This window comes from Phalacrocorax carbo, chromosome 3 (assembly GCF_963921805.1).
Source record: "Phalacrocorax carbo chromosome 3, bPhaCar2.1, whole genome shotgun sequence".
In the NCBI taxonomy this organism is placed as follows: Eukaryota; Metazoa; Chordata; class Aves; order Suliformes; family Phalacrocoracidae; genus Phalacrocorax; species Phalacrocorax carbo.
Genome location: NC_087515.1, coordinates 56615128 through 56634905, shown reverse-complemented (window position 1 = coordinate 56634905; position 19778 = coordinate 56615128). Strand labels below are relative to the sequence as shown.

Sequence of the window (19778 nt, the reverse complement as noted above, 5' to 3'; positions counted from 1 at the left end):
CACATTAAAATCAGCATTTGTGAATCAAAACATATGCAGTCCATTGGAACAATAACACAGACAACACTTAAAGACACTAAATTTGCTCCCACTGCATTAACTGGAAGACCTGTCGATTATACAAGGAGGAGTAAGATACACAGCACTAGAGAGAAGCAGACGCGGGGATGCAGATGATGCTTTTCCTCGTTTACCCCTCCCATTGCTAAGGCTTGAGGAAACAAGAGTCACTTGGCTCTGGTTTGCTCTTGCCTGGGTATTTAAATTCTCCAGGACTTGATTCCATTCAGCAGCACATCCCTCACTGCAGTCACATTACTGTGCCATGTTTTAGGATGCTGTGCATATAGCTGAGCACTTGTTTGAGGGTCAGGGAAGGATTTATTCTTGTTAGGCCAAAGGCTTAAGGTGCGATAGTCAACTACTCTTGCTTCTGCTTTTTGCAACAGCACAGCAGGTATATCCCCGCAACATATGGCCATCATGCAGTGCAATTAGTAGAGAAAGAGCCCTTCTTCAGAGATAATGGTATCAGAGATTTCATTACTGGACCACTGTTTGCAGAAGAGATTGACAATAATCCTGCTGTGACTCTTCCATGTAAGGGATAGGTTTAAAAAGGGATGAGTCAATGACCTGGATGATGAGATAGAGTGTAACCTCAGCAAGTGTACTGATGATACCAAGCTGGGAGGGATGGCTGACAGACCAGAAGGCTGTGCTTCCATCCAATGAGACCTGGACAAGCTGAAGAGCTGGACCTAGGGGAACCTGGTGAAATTCAACAAGAGCAAGTGCAAGGTCCTGCACCTGGGGAGGAACAACCCCATGCACCAGCACAGGCTCGGGGCTGACCTGCTGGAAAACGGCTCTGTTGAGAAGGACCTGGGAGTGCTGGTGGACAGCAAGCTGACCCTGAGCCAGCACTGTGCCCTTGTGGCCAAGAAGGCCAAGGGTATCCTGGGCTGCATTAAAAGCAGTGTGGCCAGCAGATTGAGAGAGATTATCCTCCCCCTCTACTCTGCCTTAGTGAGACCACATTTGGAGTACTGTGGCCAGTTTTACCCCCCCCCCCCCCGTTTAAGAAGGACTTGGAACTGCTCAAGCAAGTCCAGCAGAGAGCTATCGCTCCAGGGGACTGGAGCACCTCCCATATGAGGAAAGGCTGAGAGTCTTGGGTTTGTTCAGCCTGGAGAAGAGAAGCCTGAGTGGGGATCTTATCAATACCTATAAATATCTGAAGGGTGGGTGTCAGGATGATGGGACTAGGCTCTTTTCATTACTGTCCAATGACAGGACAAGGGACAATGGGCACAAGTTGGAACACAGGAAGCTGTTGTTCTTTCCTGTGAGGGTGCCAGAGCAGTGGCACAGGCTGCCCAGGGAGGTTGTGGAGTCTCCTTCCCTGGAAATACTCAAAACCCACCTGGATGCGTTCCTGTGCCCCCTGCTCTGGGTGTGCCTGCTCAAGCAGGGGGTTTGGACAAGATGATCTCCAGAGGTCCCTTCCAGCCCCTGCCATTCTGTGATTCTGCGAATATCTGAGGGATTAGAAGCATGAATGATGAACTGGCAAAACAACAGCAAGACGCACAATGGGGAAATAAAGGAGAAGGCACCTTTTCTCTGTGCAGAATGAAGGGAAGTTGTATGCCCTGTACATCTGTTCCTGTGTCAGCTATTCAGTTGCTCATACTTGCACAGCAGGCTCCTCCAGGGCCTCTGTCCCTGGCACATTGTGTAAATCAGGAAACTAATCAACTGGTTTCTGGTTTTCTTTGGTTGGTTTTTAGTCTACCCTCTCTAAACAAAAAAAACCACAAAACCCACAAACAAACTGCAGGATACCTATCTGCCCATTGGCAGACCCACAAAAAGTCTATGAAACTTTTTGAGGTTATGTGAGAGGAAAAATGTAGAATACCAGAGACTCCTTGGGAGGAGCCAATCTGCCCAGTTATCAAGAGAGAGATATCCTTGCAAGTATATAGTAAAATCCCAAAGTCCTGTGATTAAAAACCACATTAGTCCTACCCCTAGTTACCTTGAACCAGGTCAGTATGTCTGCAGGGAGACACAGAACAGACACATTTATTTTTATATGACATGCCCAGTAGGAAAAGTGTTTCCTACAGTTTATACTTTCAACTCAGAGTAACACAGAATACAGATATGTCTGAGGGTTCAGAAATTTAATCATGATTCATGTGTGACCCAGGCACATTGTTTTCTTCAGCTACATCCTGAATGACAGAATGGATGCCTCACAGCATTCAATATGCATCAGGTCAGATTCTTGGCAGTGGCCAAAACACACACAGCAGTCCCCAGGAGATGATTTATGCGAGTGTGTCAAGGCCTCCCTTGGCAGACCTTGCTTTTGCACGTGCTTATTCCCGTGCCTCTCCTTGGGCACAAAGTGCTGTAGTGCAGCACAGAGTTATCCTCAGTTCCCTCTACCCACTAGAAAACTAGCAAGAGCTGAAATGCAGAGGGGACACAGGTGTCTGTGCCCAACAGACATTGTATACGTAGGGGCAAACAGCTCTACAAAGGAGTTCACCTACTAGGTTAGGTTTACAATCACAACTAGTCTGGTAGCACAGGTGGAAAAAACAGACTGTGTGCAAGGAGGTGGTCTGCTGTGAGCCAAATAAGCACACTTACCATCTCCCAAAACTGGTGGTGTAACAGTGACCAAGAGGGGTTACTTTTTGGGTAAAGGAAGACAACAGAAGGATGAAACAAATCTGTATTTGTTGGAATAAGATTATTTTGCTGTATAGGGAAAACCTTATTGATCCTCCCACATAAAAATGGTTTTGTTTCATAAATCAAAAAGTGACAAGATGTTTAACAGTCAACATAGACTTGTCAAGAACTAATTAAGTCAAATCAACCTAATCTTTTTGTATACCAGACAAGCCTCCCAACATAAGACGAATAAGTTGATGCCAAAAATCTTGAATTTATTATGTCTTTTGATACTGCTTCACAAGATAGTTGTATTAGCAAACTAGGGAAGCAGAGCCTAAATGAAAATAATAAATGAGTACAAAATATGAGGGAAACTACATTTACAAACTATGTATGCCAAAATCTGAAGAGGTATCAAGAGAAGTGTTGCAGTGGGCTGTCCTCAAAACAGCAATAATCATTATTTTTAGTACTAATTTGGAGAGTGAAATAGAGAATGCTTTTTTGTATCAGCAGGTCACATTCAACTGGTTGGAGGATAAGGGCCCAGGAGGCCAGGCTTAGACTTCAAACTGGCCTTGAACTGGAGGGAGAGCCTGGTAAGTACAGGGATGTTATTCATCAGGGACAACAGCAAGAAAGCACACCTGACTATAAATCACCATGTACACCAATAACAGGAAACAAATGGCTCACTCTGCTGCCTCAAGGTCTCAGGGCCTCCTGTGGATCCAAGGCATGAGTCAGCAATATCACAACATTACAAAAAGGGTAACAGCCATATGGGGGTAAAAGAAACAAATCGTAAACTGCAAAGACAGAGTAACCTACATTCTGCCCAACACCAGCAAGGCCCCTGCGGGGATAACATGTCCAGACCCCTTCACACCAACAAGGGAGAGAGTACAGGCCAACCTCAAAGAATGAGAATTGGTCTAGAAAGTGTAACCTAAAAGGTGGAATAATGAACCATCATCTTTATTTTAGCAGAGACATTTAGGTAGGACTCAGTAGTACCCGCAGGTAGCTAAAGCTTGCCACCAGAGGAAAAGAAAAAACACTCTATTCTCCATGCCTCCAACAGACATGGCAGAAAGTAAGAAGCTCAAAGTGTTGCATGGAAGATTTAGGTAAGATACTAAGAAAAAAATTCTAACGGCAATGACAGTTTAGCATTGTAAAAAGATCAACAGCCAAGATTAAGACTGCCTGTAATGCAACCTCCGTGAAGTTAGACAATTGCTTGTGAATCAGCAGTCTCAAAATCCAGCTCACGCTTGAGGAAAACACTTGCCACTATGTCACCTCTAGTCAGAGGTATTAGACAAGTATTTCAATCACAAAAATTACTAAGGATTGGCACTACCAACAGCAGAAGAACATTTATCTCCCACCGTGGATCTGATGTCACATAAACAGAATTTTTTTACAACTTTGGCAATATCCATTTATTCAATCCTTAAATATATTGAAGGGGAACACATGGAAAACTGCTGCACCAGTTTCACTGCTTTTTCTGTTCTTTAGAGATATGCGGTTGGTTCAGTTCCATGTAGCACTACCACTTATTTGTACAGTGGAAAAGAAGCTTGCATAAAACTGCAGCAGTCTTTTTCTAAACATGTTATTCAGCTGCACGCTGTCTAAACAACATCCAGAGTTGCGATTTAAACATGAACCTATAAAAAAAATAATAATGCTTTTCTCTTCCAAATTTTTCTTGTATTTAAGACACTGACAGTATTTGGAAACCCAAGGTTTAAGTATTCTTTATACACAGTTTTGGGAATACAGAAAGAAAACACTCTCAGAGTGTTATTCGCATACTCTTTTATGCCTTTATTTCAACTCCAGGCTGACATAAACTGGTCTACATGGACACAAGCAACGGACTTCCAGGGTCTAAAAACATGTGTGTTTATCAGAAAAGGAAGCAGAAACCAGAGATCCCGAAGCGAGGGAATGTATGTGCAGCCAGCCAGCAACTCTTTTTCAACACATCACTTTCAATTGAAAAAAGAACATGAAATTAGTTACAATGTCGGCCGAACTTCCACCTTTACAATTGACCAAACATGTAAGTGAACCATCTTCCCAACTCCAAACAAATCCCACCATTTCATCAAAGTCAAAGTTATCTCCTCCTTGGGGCATTTAGTGCCAGAACAAGGTGATAGAAACTGTCAGTCTAAAAACCTTTTTCTCAATCTGGCTCCTCTTCAGATTTCTTTGCTGCAGCTCATACCTCCTTTCCAAGTTTGGCTCCTCCCAGGCAGTTTAAGCCCAGTAAGGCACCAATAATTAACATATAGGATTACTCTTCTCAAACAGGCTAAAAATCCTTTTGAAAGGGCTATCCAGCATCAGGAAATAATTACAGCACAATAATCAACTTTTTCCATTTTTTTGCCTTCTAAATATTTTTCATGTACCAAAAAACATCTCATTCTTACTGATTACATTTTCTATTCCCTTACTTCTAGCTGAAAAATGGAAAGTCATCCAGAATTTCACCACGCTGTTTGACAGGCTAAGCCTTACTTCACAAGCCTCCAAACTCAAAAAAGAAAGGGGTCGGGGGGAAGAAAGCAAGAATGAAAAGAACTAAAAGAGAAAAGAGGTACAGATCAATTTAATGGTATGTAGATACTAACAGTAACGGGGGGCAGCACCCACAGCCTCAGCAGCTTATTCAAAAAAAGAGGACATTTACCAGTTCATGAAAATAGCATCTAATAAGTTTAAAAAGCCATTTAGGTCAAGGCAAGGTTTCAACCAGAAGCCATAATCATCATATTTTTAAATTTAATACTTTGAAAGCAGAATTGTACGTCCTATGCAAAAGCCTCAGTGTGTTCCCAACAAAAATCAATAACAACATTCCCACCAACCTTCACGATAGGGGGTAGCAGGGTCAGAGCCTACGTACCTGCCAGAATCCGTTGTGAACATGCTTTTACTTTTGAAAATCCTACTATAGAAAAGGTTACTGATAACACTTGCTGCTTAAACTGTAGAATTTTCCTCTTATATCAAAGAGCTCTTTACCTACCAACGTACGTGTTTCAGTTACATATTCTGCATGTCTCACTTTCAAGTACTTCGTGAACAGACTGCAGAAAGGTATGCAAAGATGAAAATTCAGTGCAGCAGTCTGTTTAGAAAGCATTACAAAAATCCCTAAAACTAAAACCTAAATATTTATGCATGCCCCTAAAACTCTGTAATATAAAAAACAAATATTAGCATATTATTCCTTGTCTGTGTGATATACATAATGAAGAGTAGATAATTACTCTTCAGGTAGCTACCTGAAAGAGTCTACAGAAAAGTTTGGTGGGTTCTTTTTGTAAATGCAACACTTTGCAAGACAAACCCACATTAAAATAAAGAAGGAATGGTCGCAAGCTATGCCATTTAGAACATATTTTTAAAATCTTTTTTTTCAGGAGCCAGAGAAATAAAACAATATATCAGCAAATAGTAAGGCAGTGGGGGAGGAAAAAAAAAAAAAAGGCAAGCTTGTACTACTAAAGAGCCAAAATAGGTTCTGGGAAGGACTGTCTAAAGAAGCAAAGTATTGGTGAAAATCTGAAAAACATTCTTAAGACACCACCTCTAAAAGTTCATAACAGAATTTGAATACCATGCTTAATTTGAAGGAAAAACAATGCTACCGGTTCAGTTAAAAATAGCACATCTTGAAAATTTAAAATTAGACACTTACGAACTGAAAACTATCAAGTACATGGAGTGTATATCCATACTGCACAAACTGTCAGGGAAAAAGAACAAAAAAAGGAAGGTTATGAAGTTAGATTGTTAAGTAAAAGGATTAAATTGGTTTTGTCCAGTCATATAGCAAATTCAAATTAGAGAAAGACATTTTTCCATGGTAAATATGACAAGAGACAAGGAGAAGAAAAGGAAAATAAGCTCTTGAAATTCCTTCACTACCCTGAATTAAATTCATATTCATCGTAAGTAGGAAGCTACTTCTTATTAAGAATGATGCTCATTTCCTTATCCCTGTAGGAAGAAGTGTGCTCAACAAAAAGGAATTCCTGCCTTATGTTCCAAATCTAGATCAATACTATTAACCATTACATCAATTTCAGCCACTAAAAGATCTATAAAACAAGTTCTATGAAAACAATTAGTTCTCATGGACAAGTCTGTGCTCCTTCCAAAACCATCACAGACACACACAGGAAGAATATACTGCAATGGCTTACTTCCTGTTAGGCACCATAGGAATTGATTTAATGAATCCAGTGGTTGCATAAGGAGTTCTTTTTAATATACATAAGTTTAAAATATAAATTCTCTTTTAAGTAAGTTTCCAGTTCTAAGATTAAATAATTCCTTAGGGAAACACTTCAGACCTCTACAACTTCCTATATAGGTGAATTAGTACTAGGTGAATTAATACACGCTACTGAAGGCTCCCAGGAAAAAAACCCCAATTTTATAAGTGATGTAATATTTAAAAAAATGCACAGCACCCACACCATCACATATTTGCTACAGTATCAGTACAAGCAAAGTTCAACAACAGATTCAGACAACCTCTAATTATGATAATCTCTGCTTTAATTGATATGCATAAAACTTACCTATAACAAGAGGTACTGCAGATTAAACTCCACTGGAAAAATATCCCAGACTAGTTCAGTCTTATCAGGTGCTACTCATAGACATAAATGAGCACTGAGGCCCCCAGCCTGGCAGTACCCAGGAGCAAGCCGGGCTCAGCTGATTTCTATTGCTACCTGATAGCAATTAAGTTAGCGCCCTTCCCTTCACTATGCAGCATGTGCATGTTTTCTATCAAAAATAATAAAATCCTTTTCCTGGGGGATAATTGCATCAGGACCCAAAGAACTATCGAAAGGAGATTTTTTCAACACTGCTTCAAACACTGAGTTTCTAGACCACAAATATGGGAAATAAAGTCAACTTTTTATAATTTTGGTATAACCTTTGCTGGGGACACTAATCTTACGTCTTTAACAGATACAAAATAAGTGACTTTGTGGGGGTTTTGTTTGGTTTTGACATCATTGGCAATGACAAACACACATTTTATTACTTCTTGTCATTGGCTGCATGAAGTATGTCCTTACTGTAATTTTTAGAGCTGGACAGAAACCAGCTAGTGGTATTCCTGTCAGACTTCCTCTTGCTCCATCTTACTCTACAAGCTACAGAGCATTATTTTTACCACTGTGTAAACACCAAGTGTATGTGAAAATCCTCCCTCTGAAATACTCTCTTGGCAAAATCTTCTTTAGAAGTTATCATAGCAAAAGTCTAATAAATTTTCTTCACATGAAAATAACAAAGCAGGTGAAATCAAAATTACTTGTTTTCTAGATCTCTTGGTACAGTTTCAGTCACATTTCCTCATTTTCTGTTCTTCTCCTTTTTTGAACGTTAACACCTTAACCTTTCTACAGCTCTCTTTACTAACCTTTGAGTTTCTTCAGCACAGTGTTTTAAAATGAGATTTCCTTGTCATGTTTGGTCTGGCATGAGAGAGAATGTAGACTCAGAGACTGAAATAGTCACTCATTGTCATCTTTAAGTTGAAATTTTTAGCCTAGGAACCAGTACAGGAGGATGTGTAAGAATCCTTCTCAAGGACAATCTTGATGATTCTTTATTCTGGTACTTCTCACTCCCTAGCTATGGAAAAACCTCTGCTAAACTAATAGCATAAACTAATATTTAGCGGGAAGCCTTAACTACGAGGTATACAAAGGATCAGAGATGCATTTGTATAAAAATTCGTGATGCAGTACAACACAAGCAGTTAGAAGGAGAACAGTTTTAAACGAAATTTGAAGAAAAACACTTCGGCAACCACTAAACAATTGCACAAGAATTCAGAGATGCTGCAATTAGAAGCAATTATCATGATCACATTATTAGCCCTAAAGAATTATGACAAAAAATCTTTCAATATTTTTGCATTGACCTCATAACTTTTTTGATGAGGTTACAACTTCTTTTTTCTAACAATACATTCAGTCTTGCTGCAAAAAGACCAAGTCAGACCCATACATATGTTCGAAAGCTCTAAGATATCCTCCTTTTACTACATAGCTCTCTGCCACAGAACTTGGACTGGAGGGACTTAGGCTAACTGCAGCTTGTGGCAGTTTTAAGATAAAAATTTTTAGGATCAAAGTCTAGAGCTTTGGCTCTATGAGGCAACAATTTGGGCTCAGCCACATGCATTGGTCCATGGGAAGGCAGCTGGGGGCACTGAGCGTGAAGGAGAGAGAAGTGATGGCCCCACTCTCCTGAGTGGGAAAGAAAGCCTCCTTCTCATCAGAGCATGGGAGAGGAGGGAGGAGGATCCAGATTGCAGCCTGGGGATCTGGGGCAGCAGAAGAAGGAGAGGGAATGAAACTCATACAGGGCTTGGGATGGGATGGGATGAGAAAGGCTCAGCATTGTCTCAAACTGTACAAAAAGGTACCACTGCATCAATTCTGTCTTTCCACCCAAGCAGATCATGATTAACACTCCTCAGCTTTGTTGAGTGAATGTAGATTGGGGAGAAAAGGGTTAAGGAGTCCTAAGGCAAAAGATGTACATTCCTGGGTGGCAAAGAGGTTACTCTTAGGGAAGAAGATAGTGTGCCTTGAGGCAGACTTAGGGGAGATGATTTAGGAGAAGTCAGGGAACGGGTAGCTCTGGGGTACACAGAGGGCTCTGGGACAGCAGAGGTGGGAGATGTGGAGCCCAAGGGACAGGAGCTTGCTAGTGCAGGAGAGTCACTCCCAGCAAACATCTCTATCCACAGACCAAGGGCACTGATGCAGAACTGGCACCAACTCCAGTTTTTGGGTGTTTTTTTTTTTTCTCTGGAATATTGACTTATTAAGTTTTTGGTTTATACTGGCTTTTGGCCTTCTTCACAGCATAAATAGCCTAGCTCCAGCTCTCAGCCACTGAAGTTCTCAATGCCTTTTTCTGCTAATAAAAATATTTCCTTCCGTGTGTGTGACAGCATGGCCAAGTGGCCACTTAACTAACTCTGGGAAAAAAACAGTACAAGCTTTTCTTAGTCCCTGATGGAAAGGCAAGGGTTTTTTCCAGCTTCTTAACTCTTCTCTTAACCACACCAAATTTACTGTGTTGTTTCTGAGGCACAGACATCAGAAACAGACTTAATTTCCTCATAGAGTTCCAATTGACTTCATACCCAGTGATAACACCACATCCCTGCTTCAGGGTGTGGATCCTCAAAACCAACACAATTCTTCTTGGGAAAAAAGAACTTGTGGGAGACATGTATTTGTACCCCTCTGTAAGTTTTATTTGCTATATATTACTGCCATTTCTCCCTGATTTTAAGTTACTGAGAGGACAGCTGTAAACAACTACCTGTACTCGACTCCAGCCAATATACATTAGTGTAGATTTCAGAGAATATTTACCAAATATTTATTTTAGCATAAACCTGTAAGATCTATGTTCAGAAGTCTGCCCTGCTGCTGGTCAATCTGCTAATGGTGATACTTAAAGCTCTGAAAAAGTTCTGATTTCTCTGTTTTGCATGCTACTGCTGTATTTATCATTCTCATCTCATGTCATCCTGTTCTCACCCACCACAACAATTACAGTCAGTAAGGGCGTGCTTGTTAGCTGATTTAAATTCGAACACTTCACGCCAAACCTAGCATTAAATGAAATCACTGGCAAAACCCCCACTGACTTCACTGGGAATGAGACCAACTGGAGGAGCAAGGCTCCCGTGAGAGGCGCATATCACTGTCATTCACATCCTGCTGAGTTTGTGAGAACCAGGACAAGATACTATTTGAAGGCCCCTTCTACTTTTGTTTCACGTGACACACCACTTCTCTTTTGTTTTGCAGTAAGAAAAGTTTACTACTGTCTGCAAGGAACAAACCAAAGAGGCTGGATGGGTCTCTGGAGATGGTTTTGGGCCAGCCCAGCTCACAGACTGCCAGTGTCAGGGAAGGTTCACCCGATTCTCCCCTTCCTGCTGCACAGACGGTCCCAAAATAACGCAGCGGTGCTAAACATAGCACTGCCGCGCTCTTTTAATAAATGACGATTCCTGCAGCATGTACAAGCCACCACATTTGTCAAGATAAGCACATCAATATGAGATGTCATATTAGCCTAGACAAAGAGGTTGAACCAGATAGCTTTGTCAAATGCCAAGCAAAGGGGCTCATTCAAACTGACAAAGCAAGAAATTTAAAAGTTGAACCTACCAGTCTAGTCTAACTCATTCCATCCTGTCCTGCTTGGAAGAGTCTCAAACCAGTAAGTGAGCTCCTGTAAGTGATATAATAAATACATTCCTAATCTGCCATAACAATATTCCTGTCACTTCAAACCCCTCTGCTGCACTTTTCAAAAATTCTGTAATTGCTGTTTGTATGTTTCTGATCATACATATGGATTTATATACCTTAGTGGATGGGGACCCTTCATAATGATATATGCACACAGGGTATAACTAACAGGCAAAATTAACAGGCATAATTAATTGCCATATAGGCAAGTTACTGGCAATTCCTAGATCACTTTTCTGTTACTTACACGTAAAGAAGTTCACTCTTAGTCCTAAGGCAATGGAAAAAGACATTGCAGTAGTAGGTACCAATACTTTGTCCATCTAAAATTTTTCATGACTTCAGGCAGATTCTTCGATTTCACATCTGAAATCAGGGACACAGCTGCCCTCTATACATTATGGTATATGTGAGATAGTGATATTGGTCATAAACAAAACTAGAAGCATGGTTCACAAGATTACTTTGTTGGTGAGAAATTATCTTGGCTTCTTTGGTATTCCTCACACATGGTTGCATAATAGTATGGGCTTCAGCATCCCACATATGGCAGAGACAGAAGCTCTGGGGGTGGGGGTATCAACAGGAATATTTTCCTTAAAATGTGTTTTCATCTCAGAAAGACTTACGACCACCAAACTTATTTAAAACCAGACAGGTATATTGGCATGCAGGCGTGAAACTGCTAGTTAAACTTCTGCGGCACCACGGGTGGTGTCCATACGGATGTGCAGCACAGGCACACAAACCCCCGCATTATATGAGAAAGTTCAGTTCAGCTTTGCACCACATAGGTCTGACCGAATCATGTTCTTTGGGGGAAGAAAAAGCCTTGAGAGAACTACAAGAGGGCAGGCACTTCTCTTTTGCCAGGGACCTGTAAGTTCAGCTTTTCCTTCAAACTTTGAGCTGTTTGGAGGACGAAGGAAATATCCCCCAGGCTGCTCAGCCCAGCACAGTGCCTCGGAGCCACACGCTCCCCTTCTCCTCCACCAGCCCCCACTGCAACCAGAGCTGAGAAAATACACTGGGGAACTGAGCACGATTGTAGAAAGGGAGCGAGAAGTCTGTGGAGCTGACACTACCCTCTCTCAGGACTCCACCTTTAATATACCCTAATGGGATCCTCCTCCCCTCAAAACTGGGAGATAATGAAACCCAGGAAGATTTACATCCAACGTTACCAGAGGAGATCGAATACACTTTAAAATATTCAGGAACAATTCAAATGCAAATATGGCACAGTGCTGTATTATTCATATTCTGCAACATTTTGCCTTAATAGTCTGATTGGAAGAAGATCTTTTCCAATTTGTTTTCTGTGAGTTTAATAAATTAGGACTTTGAAACAACTGCCCAGTATATGAGGTGCTATAGCTTCTTTAAAAGAAAACAGAGTTATGAAGTCAAAGGCAAATTCAGTGGTTTCTTATATAAAATACCTTTTCACTTCCTGAACATTGCCTGTAGCTTTGCTAATTTATTGCCATGAAAATATTGTTACTACTTAATGCACTAGTACGTTTGTCAATAGGCAGCTTTCCCCAAGGCATATTTGAGAATGCTCTGCTAATCAGAGTTGATGCAGTTATTCGAAAGCAGGCAGGTCTTTCGAAAAGGTTAATTCTAGTATGGGTGAGTGTTGCCATTTCTTCAAAGCACAATATTTTTAATTCACTGAATTCACTTCTGTAGATCTCTAAAGCGCTGACTACATTCTCCAGCCCCAGACTCAGCTTGAACCAGTGTATTCAAAGCAATATTGCTGGCATCTCTACCTCTTAATATTTAACTTATGTGAAATATTCCTCATTTGGTACTGGATTAAACAAAGATTTAACAAGAACCACATCGGATGATACAGCACAGAACTTAAAAAAAACGTGGTTGGGTGTTTAAGCAGATACTCACTTGGATCTGACTTCTTGCTTTTCTACATCTGCTTGAACTCTTGAGATTAGGACCTAAAAAGCAGCTGAATTTTTAGTGTTTGCTTTCCAAGCATGCTGATGATCATGAACAGCACAGTGAGTGACAACGAGGTCACGTACACATACATATGCCACACTACAGTTTTATTCTCTCTAATAAATACTGAAAACTACATGAGTGTAACTGAGGCTAAGCAAATCATCTTAATTGGTGTGGGAGCTTTTAATGCATGTATGTTTTCAGTGATTTTTAATGTATTTGCAATTCTCTGCAGATGAAAAATTGAATAAAGTTCCTCAAGAAACAAGTCAGGCCATTTATTTCAATTAGAAATAGTAATGAAATTCCAGTAAACTATTAAATGTCACTTAATCTATATTCAAGATAAATAGAATACTTAATTTCTCTTGGCATGTTCCACATGTACCCTGCTTGTCTTTATATTGACAAAATTGGTGCTCCTCTGCTTCCTTACCACAGTGACATTTAGTGACATTACTCCCGCTCAAACCCAGCATGGACATAATCCATTTTGCAACAAGCCCACCAAGGCAAGAAGTGTCTCCATATGGAGACAAAGGCCCTACTTCCTCTGATCAGTGCTGTGCTTTCCTTTGTTCATCTTCACTGAAACCTGGGGGGCTGCTCATTTTGGTTTCCTTCTGCCATCAGACCCATCCCCCCGAACTTCTACATGGAAAAGAACATTAATATTATTCCTACGCTGGGCATAATTGATTTCCTAATCTAGGACAGAATTACAACCATCAAGGAGGATTTTTTAAGAGCAGCTAGATATTTTGAGATGACACAGGTGTTTCACTTGACTCACAGAGGTACCACGGGTTCTTGTTTGAAGAGCATTCGAGCCCGTCACCTCCACAAAATGTTTCCTAGATATATTGAGACTTCTAGGGCTATCGGCCAGCAACAGCAGGCGTGACACTAAAACAGAAGGCTTTGAGTATTAATGTGCGTTACCAACATGGAACAAAAACTGATGTAGAGTTCTCCTCAGTTACAGTTATATTCCTTGGGTTTTGCCTGAAAAATATATAAGATGCAATTTGAGGAGGTGATGCCTTGTTTTAATTCCCCATGGAAATAATCAAGATGTCTTGTGATAATTCTTAGTGCCTAAAGTCGCCCACACACATTATTTCAATTCAAAGTTTGCACATCTTTAAGAGATTTATATTAAGCTCTGCTAAGTAGTTGTTAGTCATTTCTACCGACTGTAACCAAACAGAGTTAAACTAAAATTCACCATGCCAATGGGTATCCTTCCCACTCTGTCAGCAAAAGGATGCTTTCAACATCTCCAGATCCCTATTCAATACCCGTTTTTGATCTTTTGACATGTCTACAGCTCAGGCTATAAACAAGGCAGATGAGCAGCACTTCCAGGTCTCAGGGACGTTTTCAAATAAAACTCCAAAATTGTCTGAGAACTACATAACTGGACACATGAAGTATTATTCAGGAAACGAGTAAAATGCATACACATCTGTGTATACATACACAGAGAAGCACGCTCCTCCAGTCGTAGATACTACTTTCCAGTCACACATATTAAGAGGAAGAGGTGATGGCCTTCTCCATGTAAGCCATGGAGGGAAGCAGAAGGCTAACTGGCAGCTCAGCAGCACCAGAAATGCAAATAGATGTCAGATAGGTCAGCGTCCAGTGTCCTGCTCCAGCATATCCACGTGACCATCTGTAGATGGACATGTGATAAATGTAGACAAAAAACTTGATACAAACCTCAAGATGATTCTTTAATCCTGTGCACAGCAGAGAATACATCCAGTTCTTTTTGACATGCAGAAGTCTGTACACTGCACATTCTATACAAAAAGTACAATACAGGTTGTACAGGTTGCTTAAATTATATCCAAAATTTTCTAAAGTTTTGGGGTTTGTTTTGGTTTGTTGTTTTTTTTTTTTAAGAGATGCTGTTATAATATGGCTCCTTCCCAAATGAAAGAATACAGTATTTCATTTTTCTTGCTCTAAACAAGTACAGTGACGTGATCTTCTGCTATTCCCTTCAAGCCGTTTTGGAGATGGATTGCTGCAGTGGGTGGCATTCAGAATAACGTGTTGAGCAACACACACTCAAATCTTGCCAGCTTTATGGTTTCTTACAACATGCTACGATGTGAAGTGATTCACACTGAGGAGATGGAGAAAGTTTTTCTATTACTGCAAAAAAAATGATGTTATATGCATTTATCATCCAAAATAAATACATTTGACACCACAGGCTGAAATAAAACTAGGAAAGTAAGCTTGGTTCCTCTTTCTATTTCAAAATATTGCATTTAAATTCAAGCCAATTAAAGCTGAGTGACGCTTTCTGTCTAAAATGAGCTTGCCCTTACAGTTAATCCACACTATTATCAGACCCATCAAATTAAAATAAGGTGAGCTAAAGAAGAAATCAACGCCAAAGATTTGAATGTGCTTGATGTCATATGCTGGCATCTTAGAAATGTTACAGTTTTAAGGAGGAGGTCTAGAAGGAAGAAGGTAGAGGATCCACTTGGTAAGACGGAATTGGTGACCATGAACATACACGTGCAATGTCAAAAGGAAGAAGTGAAATGTGGCTATGGAGGTGGGTAATGTGCCGCAGCTACGCAGATAAGCAAGAACTTTCATAGAAGTTCTTTTATATAAGACACGTAATGGTAATTTCAGAAGGATGTCAGTCCAATGATGTATCCCTTCAAAGGCAGGGGAAAAAAAAAAATCTCCAAAATGATACAGTAACTTTTAGAAGTTGCTGTACTTAGACTAGATGTTCATGGATGTTTTGTTAGATTTGGCAACTGTCCCATCATATTTGATACACTGTCTCTGACAATGTCATCAGCCAGATGTTTCAGGAACAGAGAACAAATAACTCAATCCAGTCAACCGTGCTGTACTTGAGAAGCCATTAAAGAACTGCAGTCCAGAAACTTACTGTCCTATCAGTCTTATCTGCACCTCCACATTGTTACCCAAGTTGAATTTTACTCATTATCCTCACATCTAGGCCCCCCCATAGCAGATAATTCATTCTCAATTTTAATTCCTCACATTTCTGCAAACCCAGACCTGCAGACTTCCCCATCACCTTGCTTTCACACCTTCATAAGCTTTTCAGAGGTAAAAAGTACCCATAAGCTGAAGGTCAACTGCAACTGCTCAGTCCTTCCGAAAAATCACACTTCAACTCATTAAAGAAAATACAGGCAACTTGTGCCATGAAGCAACTCTGAAGCACTTCATTCTGAACTCTGAAGCAACCATGCATTATAATACCTTATTTTCTTTCACAAATCCTTTTCTGCTCCATGGTATTATCCATTTCATTCTAGAGTTTTATTTATTCTGCATATGATGTTTTCAGCAGGAAACCTACAGAAAACTTTAGACAAAACAATTTCTATCTTCCAAACCACATTACTCTTTTTCAACCTTTTCAGAAGATAAGAATTAGGTAAATACTGAGGTTTCATCCAACTGAAATGTACTCTTCCGAGACCTGCACTTTTCTGGCCTTTCAGCAGACCGCGTGTCCTGGATATAGACTGACCTGCGCTGGAGCGGCTGCTGAATAGTTTTGACATTCACCAGTCACCACCATCCTCCAGGAATTAAATCGAGGCAACACAAGGAGTTGTTCCTCCAGCCACATCACTCCTGCTTCTTGAGCCAGCTCATGGCTCATGTTGGCTTCATGAGCCAACAGAAACTGAGACTAAAAGATGACCTTTAACAAAAGATAAGAGAAGCCATCGCTCTCCAACACAATGGAAAAGTTTCACAGAAAAGAAAGACAAAGAAGCTCACGATCCATTAAGACCATCCTGTCAGTTTCTGCCTTCATGCCCCAAACTAGACTGGACTAAAAGAACCGGTTAATGACAAAAAAAAAAAAAAAAAAAAAATTGAGGTGAATCCGCAACACAGCGCAATGCTGCACACCCTGTAGGTCCACATCAAGCCAAGAAGCGTTGGTGGATCTGGCCAGCGATGGCCCCACTCCTCTTCTCACCTGGCCGGTGCTAAGTCCCGGCCGTGTTTCCCTCCGAAAACGCCTCCGGCCCAGGAGGGAGGCTCAGCACCAGGGCACAGCGGAGGTGGGACGCTGCAGGCCCTGCCGGGCCCGCTCGCCTCCAGCTGGAGGTCCCCCAAGCCAGGCGCTGCCCCGTGGGAGGGCCGCTGCCCGGCTGCCGCCACCGCCCCGCCACACCCGCGACCGCGGCCCCTCCCGGGGCAGCGCCCGCCCGGCACCCCCTTACCTTGTTGGAGTAGGGGGCTTTACTCAGGTTGATGCCGTCGCGGATGAGCTTGTCCCGGATCATGATCTTCAGCTTCAGCCGGGGGTAGGCGGCGAGGCCCCCCCCGCCGCCGGCCGCCCCCCGCCGCCCTCCGGGGCGGTGCCGGGGGGCCGCCCCCCGCCGGGCCCCGTCCTGCACCCCCGGCCGGCGGGGGGGGCAGCGCCCGGCGGCGGGGGGCGGCGGCGGCGGCGGCGGCGGCTCCAGGGTGAAGTACAGCCCCGCCGCCGCCTCGTCCGCCTCCTTCAGCCGCCGCACGGCTTCGTGGATCCGGCGGCGGTGGTGGGGCACGGCGACGCCGATGGCATCCAGGTCCGGGTCCCCGATCTGCTTGCAGACCTCCAGGTCGTCGTAGCCGTTGTCGACGAAGGACTCGGCGTACTGGGGGAGCTGCAGGGTCTTCAGCCACTCGTAGACTATGTTGGTGCACATGCTGGCTCCAAAATAATAACGATCGCAACTTTCAGCACCGAAGCCAGCCTCCCCCTTTCCCACTCCTCGCCAAAGGAAATAAAAACACGAAAGAAAAAGTGCGATGCGACTAAAAGGTCTCAAAATCAAGGTCAAGAAACCAACATCCACCGGGAAAAAAAAAAAAAAAAAAAAAAGAAAATCCTTGAAGCAGATCAGCAGGGTATCGCAAGCACTGCTGAACGAGCCCCTCCGGTTCTCTTACCACCAAGTACAGCCGCTTTCTGCCACCGGAGAAGGGAGGCTCGGACTAGAGAGGAGCAAAATGTAAGGGTGCATCCCCTAAAATCCCAAGTCGCCGCCGCACAACATCCACCCACTTTCTCTGGAAGTAATTCGCAGTCGCTGTCTTTTTTTTTTTTTTCCCTCTTCCTTTCAGTGTTAGTTTCTGTTTCTGTCTCACCTTCCTGCGCTCTGTCGCATGATGAGTCTGTTTACTATGTGTAGCCGCTTTGGTACACGACCATGCTGGGGGAGAACCGAGCGCAGGATCCCGCGCCCTCGCCAGCCCAGGCAGGGGAGCCGGTGGGCAGTGCCCTCCTCTCCCGTAGCTCCCCCGGCAGCGGGTGCACACGGCGGCTTCTGCTTTCCTTTTAAACGAGTCTTTTCGGATTAGGAGGAAAAAAACAGAGGGAAAGAAAAAAAGAAAAAAAAAAGATAAGAATCCCACTCACTTTTCCGAGTTACTTTCCCAGTTCCCCTTCATCCCTGGGATGATGGTTAAACGAGCTTCGCCGGCAGCGAGCCCAGAAACTGCTTTCCAAGCGCACTTTCCCCGCGCTGCCGGCGGTGCCCTCCCGCCCCCCCGGGGCACGCAGCCCCGCACAACTTTCCTCGCTTTCCCCTATCCCTGCCGGCCTTCCCGCCGCTGCCCGCAGCCGCCCTCGGGAGGAGGAGGAGGCGGCGGCGGCGGCGGGCGGGCAGCCGGCGCTCCGTGCATCCTCCGGCGGCGGCGGCTTGGCGGCGGACGAGCCGATCTGCGACAGGTCACTGGCGCTCCCCCGGCTGCTGGCGGTGCCCCCCACCCCCCCCGCCCGCGGTACCCCGCAGCGGGGCTCCCCTCCGGGTCCTCCTTCCTCCCCTCCCCTACCCGCCAGCAGATTTCCTCCGGCTCCTCCCGGTGCTCCGGTGCGGCTGCTCCCCGCTCCTCCTCCGCGCCCGTCACCCCGTTGCCAGCCCCCTGCCCCGGCTCTCCCCGAGGCTTTGGCAACTTTCTCCGCCGGCAGCCTGCGGTCTCGGCCGCCGGCCGCCCCCCTGCCCGACCCGTCGGGGGCGCGGGGGGGCGGCCCGGCACCGCCCGGGGCAAGGCAGCCCGGCCGGGCAGCGGCGGGGGCCGCCCCCGCTCCCCACCCTACCCGGCCGCCTCGCCAGACCCCGTTCCCGCCCGGCAAGGGAGAGGCACCGCGCCGAGGGGGCACGGCCCGGGGAGCTGCCCCCCAGCGCCCTCGGGGCGGCGGGACCGACGGCGGCGGCGGCGGCTCCCCCGCGGGTCACCGAGCACCTTGGCGGCTGAAGGGCGACCCTTCGGGGAGGGGACGAGTGGGGAGGGGGAAGCGGGACTTTCGGCGGGGGCGACCGTCCCCCCTTGTCTCCGGGAAGCGGTGAGGAAAGGCGGGAGGCGCCGGCCCCGCGCTCCCACCCGCCGGCTGCCCGGCCGGGCCCGGCGGAGCCGCCGCTCGCTGCCCGCCGCGCAAAGCCCCGCAAGGCCGGGCTCGCAGCGCCCCCGCCGGGCCGCCGCGCAAAGCGCCGCCCGGCCAGGCCCGGCCCGGCCCGGCCCCGCCACCCCGGGGGCGCCGGGGCTCCCCGCTCCCCGTGCCGATCCCCGGCGGGGGGGAGGGGGGGAGAGGCGGACCCCGCTGGCGTTTTAATTTAAAACAGGTTGAAACTTTTTTTCTTACCAAAACCTCTCTCCTTCGGCGGACCCTTCAGCCCCGATGCGTGCGGTGCTGAGGGGGTCGGAGCACTTCGGGCTGGCCCTGCCTGTCGGGTCCCCTCAGCAGGGGCT

General features: G+C 44.6%; 1 protein-coding gene across 3 annotated transcripts in view; it reads right to left on the bottom strand.

The window, feature by feature from the left end:
* The window catches only part of SASH1 (SAM and SH3 domain containing 1), a 565878-nt gene extending 546538 nt beyond the window's left edge, over positions 1–19340 (bottom strand). The window contains exons 1-2 of one of the 3 annotated variants that reach the window (XM_064446996.1): positions 19275–19340; positions 17267–18376 (exon numbers count right to left, since the gene is read on the bottom strand). In XM_064446996.1, coding sequence (XP_064303066.1) covers positions 17267–17734 — 468 coding nt within the window. In that variant the 5' untranslated portion in view covers positions 17735–18376; positions 19275–19340. Of the gene's footprint in view, positions 1–17266; positions 18558–18863; positions 19096–19274 lie in introns of those variants that run through there. The other 2 variants (XM_064446995.1, XM_064446997.1) reach the window with 2 other exon arrangements.
* Positions 19341–19778: the final 438 nt, after the last annotated feature.